General features: G+C 36.9%; 2 protein-coding genes across 24 annotated transcripts in view; one reads left to right on the forward strand and one right to left on the reverse strand.

The window, feature by feature from the left end:
* The window catches only part of upk1a (uroplakin 1a), a 702,734-nt gene that overhangs the window by 105,499 nt on the left and 581,620 nt on the right, over positions 1–15,615 (reverse strand). The gene's annotated exons all lie outside the window — the stretch shown is intronic.
* LOC127656495 (regulating synaptic membrane exocytosis protein 2-like) overlaps positions 1–15,615 on the forward strand; it is a 202,204-nt gene that overhangs the window by 74,692 nt on the left and 111,897 nt on the right. For all 22 annotated transcript variants that reach the window (XM_052144851.1, XM_052144863.1, XM_052144852.1 and 19 more), the window contains one exon: positions 10,315–11,135. In XM_052144851.1, the coding sequence (XP_052000811.1) occupies positions 10,315–11,135 (821 nt within the window). The remainder of the gene's footprint in view (positions 1–10,314; positions 11,136–15,615) is intronic.

Consider the following 15,615-nt stretch of genomic DNA (forward strand, 5'->3'; position numbering starts at 1 on the left):
TGTTTTTAAATAAATAATATTTATAATAAAAGCTTAATAAGACTGGTAAAAAATGCTAAATGGTTTTTATTGAAAAAAAAAAAATACAGTTCTTGAAATTTCAGGAATCACATTTTTATCTATTGGCACTCTGTGTTTCAGTTTGTAAACAAGCATCTTTGTCAGAATTACATTTTGAATTGGACATCTAGTGGCAACACAAACCCAATACCAATATTGTTTAGTGTACAAATTTTGGGGAGCAACCCACCAGTTGAGAACCACTGGTAATTCTTGGTCAAAAGTCTGTCTGCATCTGTCCCATACGTCCATCTGTATTATTTATTTGAATTTTCATTATTATTCTAAAATATGTATGCACATTAGGCATAATTACTGTTTCTGAACTACCCTGGAAGACTTGAATGCAGCATCACAGCTGCTCTCTGTCTGTCTGCGTGGGGCGGATCAGGGTTTTTTGATGGGTCTTATGGGGAAAGACGTGCTTGATGTGGTTTAGGCTGGTCACACTTCACTTCCAAACCTGTTTACTTCTTCCTGGGCCTAACGAGCAGCACGGGAAAGTTATTTTGCAGGCCTCTGGTGTTGATTGCTCAGCTTGTGTGGCTGCAGTTTCCTGTAAAATGTGTTTGGTTTAATCTGTTTGAACTGCTCCAGCTGATGCCAATAAGCATAATTACACACTGTTAGAAAGATTAACCTGCTTTTGGGTGTTTGTTGTACAGTGCTGTGTGTAGAGATGAAATGGTATGAAAATATAATTTCACAATTATAGTGACCAAAATGATCACGGTTATCAGTATTATCGTGGTATTGTTAAAATGTGCTGGATATTTTCAAAAAGTACTGATACACACTGAAATAATTTCACCAAGTTTCATATTGAAAGCCAACACTGTAAACAAGGGAATAGCAAATGTATTATTATTAGTGTTGTTACAATGTACACTTGCAGCCAAAAGTTTGGAATAATGTATAGATTTTGCCTTGTGGCAAAAAATTGGTACATTTATTCACCAAAGTGGCATTCAAATGAACACAGTGTATAGTCAGGACATTGGTAACGTGAAAAAATAATATTACAGTTTGAAGGAAAATAAATTTCAGAACTTCTTCAAAGAGTTCTCATCCAAAAATCCTCCATGTGCAGCAATGACAGCTTTGCAGATCCTTGCCATTCTAGCTGTCAGTTTGTCCAGATACTCAGGTGACATTTCACCCCACACTTCTTCTCTTTACTGTTGAATATGAAACTGGTGTTGAGTGGGTAGAATTCAATGAAGCTGTCAGCTGAGGACATGTGAGGCGTCTATTTCTCAAACTAGACACTCTGATGTACTTCTCCACTTGTTTAGTTGTAAATCTGGTCTTCCACATCTCTTTCTGCCCTTGTTAGAGCCAGTTATCCTTTGTCTTTGAAGACTGTAGTGTTAGACTTTGTATGAAATCTTCAGTGTTTTGGCAATTTCAAGCATTTTATAGCCTTCATTCCTCAAAACAATGATTGACTGACGAGTTTCTAGAGATAGCTGTTTCTTTTTTGTTGTTGCCATTTTTTACCTAATATTGACCTTAAGACATGCCAGTCTATTGCATAATGTGGCAACTCAAAAACAAACAAACACAATGTTAAGCTTAATTTAACGAAGTAAACAGCTTTCAACGGTATTTGATATAATGGCAAGTGATTTTCTAGTCCCAAATTAGCAATGTAGCATGATTACTCAAGGATAAGGTGTTGGAGTGATGGCTGCTGGAAATGGGGCCTGTCTAGATTTGATCAAAAAATACTTTTTTCGTGCTGTTTTTTTTTTACATCAGTAATGTCCTGATGAGCCCAACAACTGACATAAATACAGTGGTCTTGTATAGGAGTCTAAAGTGTTTCTCATAATGGAGCAATTTTACAACCAAGTCGAGGACTGACGGATTTTAAATTAACAAAATACGTTGGTTGGGTGACTAAATTACATAAGGTGTTATCGTGTGCAATGGGTGAATGTCTGCAGACACACAACACATACAGCAGCAGAACAACGTGTAGTTTTTTTTAATAGAGTAGGTCACACTGAAAGCTTTAGTTAAAATTATTGACAAGCTATTAGAAAGTTAGACAGACAACCATTGACATTTCCCCCCATTCCGAAGTTTTTTTCTCATATTTCATCTCAAGTTTGCTCTTCGCTGACACCTTTGTTGACTTGGTAAATAAGTGAAAAATTTCATGAAAAATTATTAGGGGCAAAATTGTTTGGAGTAGTGGAAAAGACAGTGGGACAGTTGTAAATTTGGAAAATATTATTGAAATAATTTTCACACAATATATATTGAAATGGATTAGGATTATTTAACTTTTTTCTAGATTATAATAGATTTAAACATATTAATTTGTATTTATAATGGATTTTATAGTGTATTATTGGATGTCTGGGTCTGGGACAAGGCTTAAACAGTTATGTGTAAATGGCATCAGAAAAGTATCAGAAATAAATGATAAAGGCCTGGTAAAAAGTTTCTTTCATATCTATCTATCTATCTATCTATCTATCTATCTATCTATCTATCTATCTATCTATATACATATATATATATACATATACATATATATATATATATATATATATATATATAAAGATGATCGAAATACATAAATTGCTTGAACTTGAATCCCAGAATCGTTTATCAAACTCGATTCTTCTGAAACTACTTTTCCTTCAATTACTCTTCAGTGTTTCTTGTTCAATGTCCTAAATATGTTAGATTATGTAGGTTAAATAAGTTGCCAACGTAATTTTTTTTTCAAGCATGTAGAATGAGAACCCCCCCACCCCACTCCGTCTAAACTGTAAATGGAACCTGTCCATGACTAGCAATAGCCAGTAGCAAATATTCGGTTTTGCTGGAAATATTCATATTTTCTCTCATTCGCTTATACCTCATGTTCTTTCCCAACCATTGATTGTTTATAAAAGAAATAGCTGGCATTTATTGATTTTAAAAGTGTCACAATTGCTTGCCTTGCTGTTAATTGACTTTATAAGCAGCTTACTTCAGAGACAGCATCCTAACTGAAATGCAACCTCTTATGTGGCCGACTTGGAACTCTCTACATAGGCAACTACTAAGTCAAAGACAAGTGTGGCTGTGCCAGGCAAAAAGTCCTTCGGTGTGTCCCATCCCTACTTCCTGTTTCAGAAAATATGTCAGTACAGAAAAGGAAATTACACTTTTCAAACCATTTCATGTTGTCTTTAAGCACGTAGCTCTAATAAACTTATGTGAGAGCCCAGAAGTAGCATTTTTCCTCTGTGTTTTTGTCTGTGTGAGTGTGAAAGTGTCTTTTATGTGAGCCGTGGAAGGAAAGAGTTCATTTCCATAGATTTTACTGATTCTCCTGGTGTATTCTACAGGGGTTTGGCCTATTTCACACGCTGCTAAAGCTTCAAGAGAGCAGGCCCGTTTGTCCTGGATGCTCCTGTTTCAAAGTATGATCGGGAAATGTAATAGGAGGAACGCTAGGCTGTTTCGCATCATATTTGGAAGTGGGCATTAATGACATTCGCACCACTGCAGCGCACAGGCTGAGTGCAGTGCTGTGCTACTTCCTGTGTCAGTCTGTTCTGAAATGTTTCACAGTGTGTAGGCCATGAGCGGCAATGTGCTACCAAATGTTCTGGTTGGTGTATAAGTATTTTTTGTGAGTTGGTGTATCTATTAACAAACATATTTTATATACAGTAATATAAGTAATAAAAATGTGTTTAGCACAGTCACGAAAATAGAGCCCATGGTCATGTACCATGGTAATACAATTTTTACAATCAGTGCAAAATGCTGCAGATAGACTATTTACAGGAACTAGGTCTTTTAGTCAAATAACTCCAGTATTTCAATAACTTTATTTGCTGCACGTAAAGCATTGCATGTTTTGCCGCCGGATTATTTAGCAGAACTCTTTAGACCTTTCAGTTCAGTCAAAATCCCAGCTTGCTCGTCTTGTAAAAACTGCTATGAAAATTATACATGTATAGAATCTACATCCCTTCAATCCATATATGAGCTGTTGGTTTTTAGAAATGCACAAAGAATAGTAACTGACTCTAAAGGTCAGAGATGCTAAACTAAAGGTGATTGATTATCAGTAACGTAGGCCCCACAATTATGGAACAGCCTGCCCTGGGATATTAGATCTGCTAAATCTCTCTCTGTTTTTAAGTTTCATCTAAAAACAAATTTTTATAAACTTACATTTACTATTATGTAAATTTGATGTGTTTTATTGAATGATTTGATTTAATGTTTTGTGAAACATTGTGTGCTTTATCACTGAAAGATGCTAATCAAATAAGTTGATTATTAATATTTGTATTATTGTTATCCCCATGCTTACAATTACCATGCTATATGAATACAAAAATAATTCAGTACTATGGTTTTTGGTTCATGCACTATGGTAAAACTATGATTTTTGGACATAGTATCATGGTAACATCATGGCATTTGGGACATGTGCCATGTTAATACAATGTTTTTTGAACATGGTATTACCATTTTGTATGCACATGGTATTACCATGTTTTTTGGACATGGTACCATGGTAACATCATGGTGTTTGGGACACATACCATGTTAATATCATGTTTTTGGTTGCACATTATTTTAAGGTACGTGTACCTACAGTGAACTTACAGGCTACTTACCCAAGAAAGTACTGAGTAATATTAGGTAACTACATGTACTTAATACGGGTTAGGGTTAGTATCTAGTAATTACTAGGGGTGTGACGATACACTTAGCTCACGACAAGACGATAAACGATATTGGGTTCACGATGAATGAGACAAGACTATATTTTAACACTATTTTAAAGAAACCTTCAATGACATAAATCCTTTTTGAACATCCTAATGTCAAATGACATTAGAAGAATGTATGCAGATAAAACTAGAAAAATAATATTTTATTTGAATGAAAGTCACAAAATGCAAAACAATGCAGGTGCATTTTGAAATGTTTTAACTAATCATCTTGTAGTGAATATCACTTCAGAGCACGTATCTCACCTCACCCCTAGTAATTACTATAGTTGTTGTAATGATATAGTACGTAAATGCAGTTGTGTAAAATAAAGTACTACCATGTTTTCTTTAAACATATACCATGGTTACCATGGTGTATAAGGTACAATGGTATACGGTATAAGAAAGGGCCATGGTAATACCATCTGATACCATAACTGTACCATGGTACCACAACACTGAACTTTTTTTTGGGGGGGGGAGGGTGTAAAGGCTGAAGTAAAGTAGAGCATCTCATTTTGTTTCATGTTTTTGTGGGAAAGGACGTCATCAACACACATGCTTTTGGTTTAATTTCCTTTTGCTGTAGACATATTCGATTTTTCAGTAAATGTTTGTACATTTTTCAGCTTTTGCATGTCAAAATCCATCCATCTATCCTAGTGCAAAGCAGACAGAATTAGACTTACAAAGATAATCGGCCGTTTTCAGCAAGGGAGAGAAAAGCACAAATTTGTGATTTGTTCGGTCTAAGAGTACTGTTTTTTGAGGGCACACAGCTCCACCAGACCAGATTAGGCAAAAATCCCTTTTTGGAATCTGCACCAATCAACATCAGGATGAAAAACATGTAATGCCGCCCCGTCCCAGAGAAACATATCCACCTCTGCTCACAGGTCGTCTGTTACAACCTGTTTCAGTCCTAAACTCTGGGCTCCCAGCATGCTTTTCGGCTGCTTTTAAGTCCGTGTGCACTGTGATTTCACTGAGATAACCCAGGGACTCCTGAAATTCTGACACTACAAAACAACTATAGGAATGTATTTATGATCTTTTCTTCATTTTGTTTATGAATGTTATATGGGATTTTACATGACTCGTGCACATTGATTTGATTTTTTGTGGAAACAAACTCTAGAAACCAGAATAAATTGGACTATATTTGGACACTTGGATTTGGGACTGTTTTAGAATATATATTTTTTCCTAAACCCTCTTGCTGTGGATTATCTTCATTTGACGTAGACCATTCGTAATATTAGTCTGTGTGGCCTCATTTCTGGAAGGTTGTAACTACCATATGAAGGTGCGTGTAGCAACCACTCATTCTTATTCCACCTTGTTTATCTCAGTTTGGTGGCAGCCGGGGGGCCAAAGGGCCATCATTTCACCTTGATTGCTTTTTAAAGCCGAATACCTTATTCGGAAAGGCACGAATAATGACTTCAAAATGAATAAGGGATTCATCCGAATTAGAGAAAAAATATTCGTTTGACTGATTATCCAAGAAGTACAAGGATAAAGCAACATTTTAAATAAACATATCCAAAATTACAACAAATTTATGAATCTGTTAAGCCAATATTTCTAAAGTGTAAACCTTATGAATGAAAATGCGCACATTGTGATTTCAGATTGGATGGGCGTGGTCTCGACCCAGTTTGCAGTCTCTGTTAATTGTGCGTGTCTGGAGCTTATCAAGTGTAACATTATATGATATGATAAGATATGACATCATATACACATTCAAATTCTTGAAATGTCTATTTTAATATGTCACATGATTCACACATTATTCCCATGTATGCATGTATAGCCTAAACCTGAGTGTGATGTTAAATTCCTGACCTGAAGAGATGATTTCATGCCGGAGCTATTCTATCCATCTCTTAAAGTTGACCACATTTATATCCACATCAGTGATTAGGGTAATTATTTGGTTAAGTTTCGGAAAATGTATTCAGAATATTCCTGCTCATGTAAAAGGAATACACTGAAACATGCTCCCTCTTTTCTTCTTCTTCTTCTTCTTTAAACTCTGCTAAATTTGAGAATGTTAAGAGTTCTTGAGCTCTGGAAAGGCGCCATATAAATTTTACAGCATTATATTATTATTATTATTTAACTTAATAATGGTGGATTATTGAAAACATTCCTGATAGGCTTATACCTGTTTGTAGGATATATCAATGTATTTTAATTTCTTTTAATGTTTGGATTTGTATTTAATATTGAGGGCAAAATGTGTGCTTGACATTTTCCATTTTGCTTGACAGCTCCTGCCTCCAGAGTAATATTAAACATGCATAGACATAAACAAAAATACTGTTTCAACAGATATTAATATTATAAATACCAGGAGAAACCACAGTTACCATATTCCACAGTTCATGTAGCCTACAAATTCAGCTTCATCTGGTAAGAAATAATTTCAATTAAACAATATATGTAGCTACAATAATAGTATTAGTAATAATAATAATAATAATAATAATAATTCGTATTCGTATTATTATTCTTAGTATTATTATTATTATTATTATTAAGCTATTATTATGAAAAGTCATATTTTATTTATGGAAACTATAAATGTATGGGTAACATTTAAAAATAGGCATTTCATTTAGTTTTGACAAATTTCAATTTTTTTTTCTAAATACCAGCCCAGCCCACAGCTGGTTCTATCCAAATACTGAGACAGATACAGGTAATTTTAAGTAAAAATAAAATGACTGAATAAAACATCTTTATTATATCACAATTATAATAAACCACAATATTGGCTTAATCTTATTATGCAATGAGTTTCAGACATGTACGTGATGCTTATATAATCGTTATTTGTCCAAATTCTGATTAATATTGAATATTCATGTGCTTGTAAATGCTATCACTGTTGCACTGTTGCTACATCTTGAGTATAAAACTGATGACCGTGTGTTATCAAGTTTGGTTTCAGTTGGTGGGCAGCAAAGGTCTTGTTTATTGATATCTGTGCAGAACATTTTTCTAGTATTACACACTGAATTATGGCTATGGGTATAAATTGTGATGCAAGTAGATCAGTTAAGTGACACTTCCTCTCTTTCTCACCTCCCTCCCTGTTTACGCACATCTTCCACACCCATAAATAGTTATTGTGCAGGGAGTAATAATGCTGTATGACATGTGGCCTTTGCAATTCTGTAAATCTATCCACCTGTACACAGGATGCAAATGTACTGTCCTTCTCTACTATCAGAGCTTTAGATGGGCCATGTGGTGTAAGTGATTACATGAGCATATAAAGAACTATTAATGTTCTTTATAGAAAGTGTATGATGTAATGCATTGGCTTGCCAGGTTTGTGTGCATGTGTTTGTGTGTGTGTGTGATTGTGGATGTGATGAATAGAGTAAATAAATGGAAAGTAGTTACTGGATTAAGGGGCAAACAAAGAATTAGGTAAGAGAAAAGTTGCTGTTGGTGCACTTTGACTTCGCTATAAAAGCATGTATTTTGCTGGTGACTGGAAAGTATGTACTTTTGATCATTTAGTTTGAAAAACCTTTGTAACCTGACATACTTCAGAGTGAAACAAGATATTCAATGAGGAAAAATGTTGACTGTGCCTGATTTTATCCATCAGAATCAGAACAGAGCCAGGTGGTTAAAGGGGAGGGGTTGAAAAGAAAGAGGTGTTTGTGATATAAGCAGAAATGGAAAGAATTAAAAACAGGAAGCATTTTTAATTATTTTGATTGAATGTTTTCTTTAAAATTTCTATTTACTTAACTTTTAGGTTCATACATTTCAAAACTGCTGTAGCAGCTTCAAAATTCCTTGCCATTTTTCTACAACTTATAAGTCGAAAGAAAACAGATACAGTCATCTTCCTCTTGGATTGTGGGTAATAAAAGCCCATGAAGGATGCAGAAATGCAGACTTCATAAATCCAACGGAATTACAGTAGTACTCCATCCGGGCTACTTTGGCATACTGTTTTCGACAAACTATGTTTAGGGATGTATTAATTCTATTCTTGCATATTATTTAGGATGGAAAGAATGCAAATTGAGATGCAGCCCAAGACAGAGACATTTTTGTGTTCTAGGGAATTTCATCACTGATTGTCCAGATACTAAAACAACCCTCCATGCCATCTCAGTGGTGTTCACATACACACACTGATCAGTACATTCTTGCATGTCTGATGAAAGCAACACACACACACACACACACACACACACACACACACACACACACACACACACACACACACACACACACAATCTAAAACACAAACAGACAGCTGCAGTACTCTGGATTTGTGAATGGCGCAGGACTTTGTGTCCAGCTGCAGTTATGAATAATACAACAGGAATACACTGGCCATAGTAAAACCCCTGAGCCAAGCTCAAGGGAAGCAGGAGAGATGCCCATTAATCAGTCAGTTCATGGACACATTCAAAAACAGCTCACAGATCTCTCCAGCTACTTGAAAAGCACACTAAAGATAGCACACTGCATGGATATTTAAAACAGATAGTTACAGTACTGTCCTTAAAGGAATAGTTTGCCCAAAATTAAAATTCTTGCATCATATACTCACTTTCAAGCATTTTCAAAACCATCCACCTTTTTCATGAACGTGGAAGTTTTCCACAATTCATAACAGAAGACTGTTTTTGTTTTCCGGTCTCCAGTGTTTTTAATCGCGTTGGTGTATGTTCTTAGCGGATTGTGTGATGTTTGCCAAAAAAGGTCAAAGTAATGCATGTGAATCCATATTGACAATACTTTAGAGAGTTGTGATTTAAAAGTACCTCACATGGTAGCAATGGACCGAGGTCTGCTACGTTGATATCATGAACTAGGCCAATTTCGAGTTGTTATGGCAAGGGACTAAATATGTTGTATAACAATATATATATTGTTTTTTTGTTCCGGTTCCAGCGTTCCGCTGCCTCTTTTCCAATTGGTAACTGGCTAAAACGAAATTAAAGAATGGTTAATAACATTTATAATTTTTTTTTTAAATGACATTTTATGACAGTTATATATAGTTGTTTAAAAGGTCTTCAGCATGTCACAGAAGGCAGTCCCTGGTTATGGCAGCCAACAACTACACTTTGAACAAAGTCTGAACAATTTGTTACTCCAACTAACACTTAAAATGGTTATTGTTCTTTATTTGGAATGCTTCTATTAGTACATTTTACATTGCTTCTTATGGAGTCCTGAACCAGAAAACAGTCCAGCAGCAATAAGAATATTCACTGCTGCACCCAGTGGTTAGTCAGGAAAATTGTGGAGGGGACTTTCTTTCTTTGCTGGAGCACAAAATGAGATGTTAGGTAGAATGTGTGTAAATGGTGATTGATCATAACTTCCTGAGTCATTCGGGTTTGGAACAAGATAGAATTTTCATTTTTGCGATAACTATCTCTTTAAGATTTTTCAAGTTGGTGATTGTGCAGCTTACATTCACTTTTGACATTTTATCTAAAACTTTTCCCATATTTGTGCCTGACAGGAAAAGAAGCCCGTCAGCAAGCAGGGATCCAAACCAAAAATACGACCAAAGGGAGGAGAAGGCGGAGCGTTCACAGTATGCGCAAAGAGAAGGCGGCATGCCACGATCGCCGTCTGACTACGGGGCCGGAGAGCGGCAATGTCGAGAAGGCTACGGTCGCTCATACGAGGATGCAGAGGTAGCGCGAGGGGCATACCGTGCTCGACAGGATGGCTGGCGCTCTCAGGAAGAGTACCCGCCAGAACCAGGCTTCCTACCTGATGGCCCACCCCTCAGTGAGCACGAACTTCAGCGCCAACGGCAGGAGGAGTACCAGAACCGTTACCGCAGTGACCCAAACCTTGCCCGATACCCGGTCAAACCGCAACCGTACGAGGAGCAGATGCGCATGCATGCGGAAGTCTCACGCTTCAGGCACGAGCGGCGCCACAGCGACGTCTCCCTGGCTTACACGGAGATGGAGGTGCCACTAGCGCCCCTACATGGCCCCCACTATTCGCCGGGCCACGGACACACCCAACGGAGCTCCAACCACAGTCCGCCGGGTGTAGACTCACTCCACAGGCAACAGCACCTAGATCCCGTCTCAGCTGTGTGGAAAAGTAAAAGAGAAAAGATGGAGAGCATGTTACGGAATGACTCGCTTAGTTCCGACCAATCAGAGTCAGTCAGACCGCCGCCACCTAAACCTCACAAGACCAAGAGAGGTGGCAAAATGAGGCAGGTGTCCCTGAGCAGCTCCGAGGAGGAACTGGCCACCACGCCCGAATACACCAGTTGTGAGGACGTGGAGATCGAGAGTGAGTCCGTTAGTGAGAAAGGTAAAACAGCTCACATAATTTTATTTATGCACAAACCCATTCATGCAATGTAGCATCGGTTCTAATAGTTCAAAAGGTCTTGCAATGAGTATTGTTTACATTTTAAGTTTTTTAAATGCTTTTCATGCACACACTGCAGCTAAATACAGTTGTCAATTTTCTTAATGCTTAAATAGATGTCAATTTTATCTATCGGTAAAAAACGTAATCTTAGATATATTTTTTTGAAATGTTAAACTTGAAGTGTGTAATTTTTCAGTGTTAGAATAGAATACTTTAACTGATCCCGGCTTAATATACGGAGACAACTATATGTATCTCATTCATAGGTTGTTTAACTCAAAAAGGGAAAATACTGTGGCTCTGCCTCAAAACATTGCTTTGTTAGTTTGATCATCCCAACCAGTTTGACATAACTTTTTTCTCAACCAATGCTTTTAGTTTGGGATGGCACAATCTGTTTTACGAACAATGGCAGATGGTAGGAGTGTTTGGGAAACCTGTTTGAAAAGGCGTTATATTTCCTTTTGGTGCTGTAAGTGACACTGAAATTACACACTTCACCTTTAAACATACGGTAAAATGCAAGAACACATTACTTCTTGAGAAATATTCAATAGGATCACTGCATTGTATGTCTTTCTCTTCTGTCATAATATTTCAAATGCCTGTCAAGCTGATAACCCCTGATTGATGCTGCCAATATAAGAAGATATTTCACCTCCTTTACAGTGTATGTGTGTGACTGTGTACGGTGTGTTTTTCAGAGATTATGTGTGTTGCTTGCAAATCTCTGTGGATAGTGTGTAAACGAAAGAGAGAAAATGTGAGAGATAGAGGTGATATTATTCTGTAGTGTGATAAAGTACAATAATTGTAGTATTAAAAACAATTTAAGGTGCACTAAGTAATTTTTATTCATTTAAATAAGCTGTACACCTAAAGTAATGAATAGTATGCTTTTTAAATCGGTTTAAAATTATGTACACTCACATGATGAAGACTCATGATGAAGGTGGTTAATCGTTGGTATATGGTTTTGCCATATTTGAAGTCTTATTTCAACTTCACTTTAAATAAAGGATTTCCTGGTGAAGAACTTCACTACCCATGATCCTGCAGGGAAACGATCCACCGATCTGGGAATCGTGGCAAAAAAATCTTATACTCTCTCAAACTTATATATTTGCATATACTCTATCTGAATATTTTGCAATTATTTTAAATATTTTGTTTATATACTTATAAGTAACAAGTAGTTTTATATTTTTCTATAGTTTTTATTTAAATTATGACATTCACAGTGCTTAATGGGATTGTAGTTCATTCCCTCATTAAAGACGTTAAATACATGTTCTTTTACCTTTTGTCTTTTTGTCAGAATTTGAAATACTTTTTTCCTTTAAATCAAAGTTAATAATGTTGTGATTCATTATTCGAAGCTGGTTGGTTTGGTTCATCGCGTACAGATTTTTTATGAAATCCCTATGGTAGAAATTAATGGGAAAAATACTTCTTGAAAAAGTGGGTAGGCACTGTTTTAACACACTTTACCAAATTGTATTTAATTTAATTTAAATTGTTTGATTGGTGTAAGAACTATTTTGTTACTATTTTAAATAGTTAAAAAATTTCTGCTTTAGCAGTCACAAGGAGATTTATGTGTGCATGTTAAAATACTTTCTTCTTTTCCATTTTAATGTGCAGCAACAACTATATGGAAGCCATTTGTAGGTTAATTCCCCTTTGTGGCACTAGCGAAACATTTTTTTTGGAGAGTATCCCAACAACCCTGGCATTGATTTAACTAATAGCATAAGTTTGGGCCGGATTATGTCTTTAAACAACCAATGGAAGGGAGGAGGAGTGTTATGGAAACCTGTTTGAAAACAGTCATTATTTTTGCAATTCTGTTTGGTGCCACTAGAGGCCCAAAAATTACACACTACTGCTTTAAAACCTCTCAAAAGTGTGAGGTGGTAAACACCAAACAATTTACTGCCTGACATAAAAAAATGAATGGGAGTCCCTTTATGTTTCTCATCACATGTAACTGTGAACTCAACAGACCAAACGGTAGTGAGAGATGAATGAGGGAGGCGGTACGGAAAACTGCAGAGAGAGAGAGAGAGAGAGAGAGAGAGAGAGTAGATAGATAGATAGATAGAGAGAAAGAAGAGTTGTGCAGCAGGCGGAAGTTTGGCCGTGTAGGAGTGAATGAAAAACCAATGGTGAGTAAGAACATACTTCAATAAACCAACCTCAAAAACAACCCCCACTTGAGACTGGGGAGCATGTAACAGTTCAGTCCGAGCCACTTATATAATCATCCTAGGGACAAAGCCCAGCATATAGTTGTACATTATTGATGTTTAGCTTTTCCAGGTTTCACAGTCACACTCATAGCAAAGGAGAGGGATACAGCTCACTCTGATAGGGTTTAAGGGAGGAAAAGAGAGCGCCTCAGGACAGATAAGGCCACCTTTCCTGTAAGTTTGATCACTTGAGAACCAAGCCCAGTAGGGGTATTGCTAAGGAATAGCAGGTCTCTGCAAGAGCACAACATGACGATCGGCCATTCTTAAGGTTTTGACTTAAAGCTGAAGGATGTAATTTCTGTGCCTCTAGCGTTACCAAACGAAATGACAAAAATAGTGGCAGCTTTCCCGAATGCTCCCCTTGTTTGCCATTGGTCAGATAGTCCCCCCCCAAAACTCACACCATTGGTTGATCTAACCTTGCCATGTTGGGCTGAAAAGTGTTAACACTGAGGGTCTGTGGTGCTTTCAATATTGCTCTGTTTGTTTGTTATGGTATAAAATGGAATCTGTATTTGACCAGAGATGAACTGGCTGGTTGTTTGGGGAACACTCATTTTTCCAGTTATTTTTGTATGGCTCTAGTTTAAAGTAGAATTAGGACCTAAAAAAGCAGTAAACACAAAATCCAAAACTCAAACATCACTGTCTGTTGTCTTGGAAACTGTTAAGCTTAATCTCCAGAAGCCTTGAACCTGGTTTCCTTTTATCTTGTTTAAGCAACTTTCCAGACAGTTTGTATATTAGGCTTCCTATTCTGAATGCAGGTTTTGACATTATTTGTTTTGCTGTCTGACTGTCTGAAGATCAGGTGTAATGAGGTGAAAGCAGGTTACCATGGCATGCGCTTGGCTGCAGGCCTGTTTTCAGATCAGGATAAGCGGTTGTGATTGGTTCTCGGCTCACTCTGCATTCAGACCTGCTCTCAGACCCAGCCAAAAGAGCTCCTATGATTTAGGCTAAATTATGTAATGGACAAAAGTACAGACCGTGATTAGGAAACATTCGGGGATGAGCTTAACCAGATCCTCCAAACAAACAGGATGCAACATTAATGATTGTGCAGTGAAAACAGAAGAAAAGCTGTTAGTTTTCATGTACACAAGGTCATTCACCTTTAAAGGTGAAGTTTGCAATTTCTGCACAGTTTTTGTGGTATTGTCAAACAGTAAATGCTCTGGGACATTCCTAGATGGATATCAATGATTTAATTGGCTTATCATAAGGACAACACTACATATGCACACAGTTGCTATATCAAAATAATTAGGTGTAAATGTCTAGGATTGTGTTAGAATCCACAGACAGCTGCCTCACTGCCCAGTCAAAGATTTCAAGGCAGCAGTTTTGTTTGAAGACACCTCCAAACGACACTGCTTTCAGATTAGCATTCAAGGCTATAATTGAAATGACTCAAGGCTATGTGTCTCCTGTGAGCACTTTTGTTTGTATTTGGAGGGTAGGGTGTCTGTTTCCATGGTGACATCACAAAGTTACGGAGCCCGACACATGACATGTGTGGAGAAAATATATATATATCGTGGCCACAGATTAAGAATTGGTTTTCGCATCATATTAAAATGCGAGCATGTATTATTGACTCATTCTCTCGTTTTAGTTAAATCGTGGCCACAGTTTACTAATTCGTTCTCTTGTTTTAGTTAAATGTGACCAGAACGTTTGTTCATTTATTACTCTTGCTCCACCCTTGTGAAACTTGGGCTACTTCTCTGTTACAGCCAACACCCCCTAGAAGCCTTTGAAAAATGCTCTTTATTGGTCAGTTAATAAACCTCCTTATCAGTTTGCTAAACAGTTTACAACTGATCGACGATGAAGTCAATACCAGCCCCAAAGTCTCCATACCATCGCCGGTAAAGTCCCCTGGCTCTCAATTTTTTATTTAAGTGCCTCTCACTTAAAACGGTTCCATGCAATTCAAGGCTTTTGAGAATGTCATTCCCAACTCAAAATAAAACTCAATCAAATTGTCTTTGTCCAAAACAGCAGCCATAGTAGTCTCTTCACTACACACAGTAAAAGGTAGGCGGATTCATCAAATTGTGAGCAAGAATTGGTAAAACAGGGCCACGAATGAACTAAAACGAGGGTACGAATGAATAAAACATGGCCACGATTTAACTAAAAAGAGGGAACAAAAT

Source organism: Xyrauchen texanus, chromosome 15 (genome assembly GCF_025860055.1).
Source record: "Xyrauchen texanus isolate HMW12.3.18 chromosome 15, RBS_HiC_50CHRs, whole genome shotgun sequence".
In the NCBI taxonomy this organism is placed as follows: Eukaryota; Metazoa; Chordata; class Actinopteri; order Cypriniformes; family Catostomidae; genus Xyrauchen; species Xyrauchen texanus.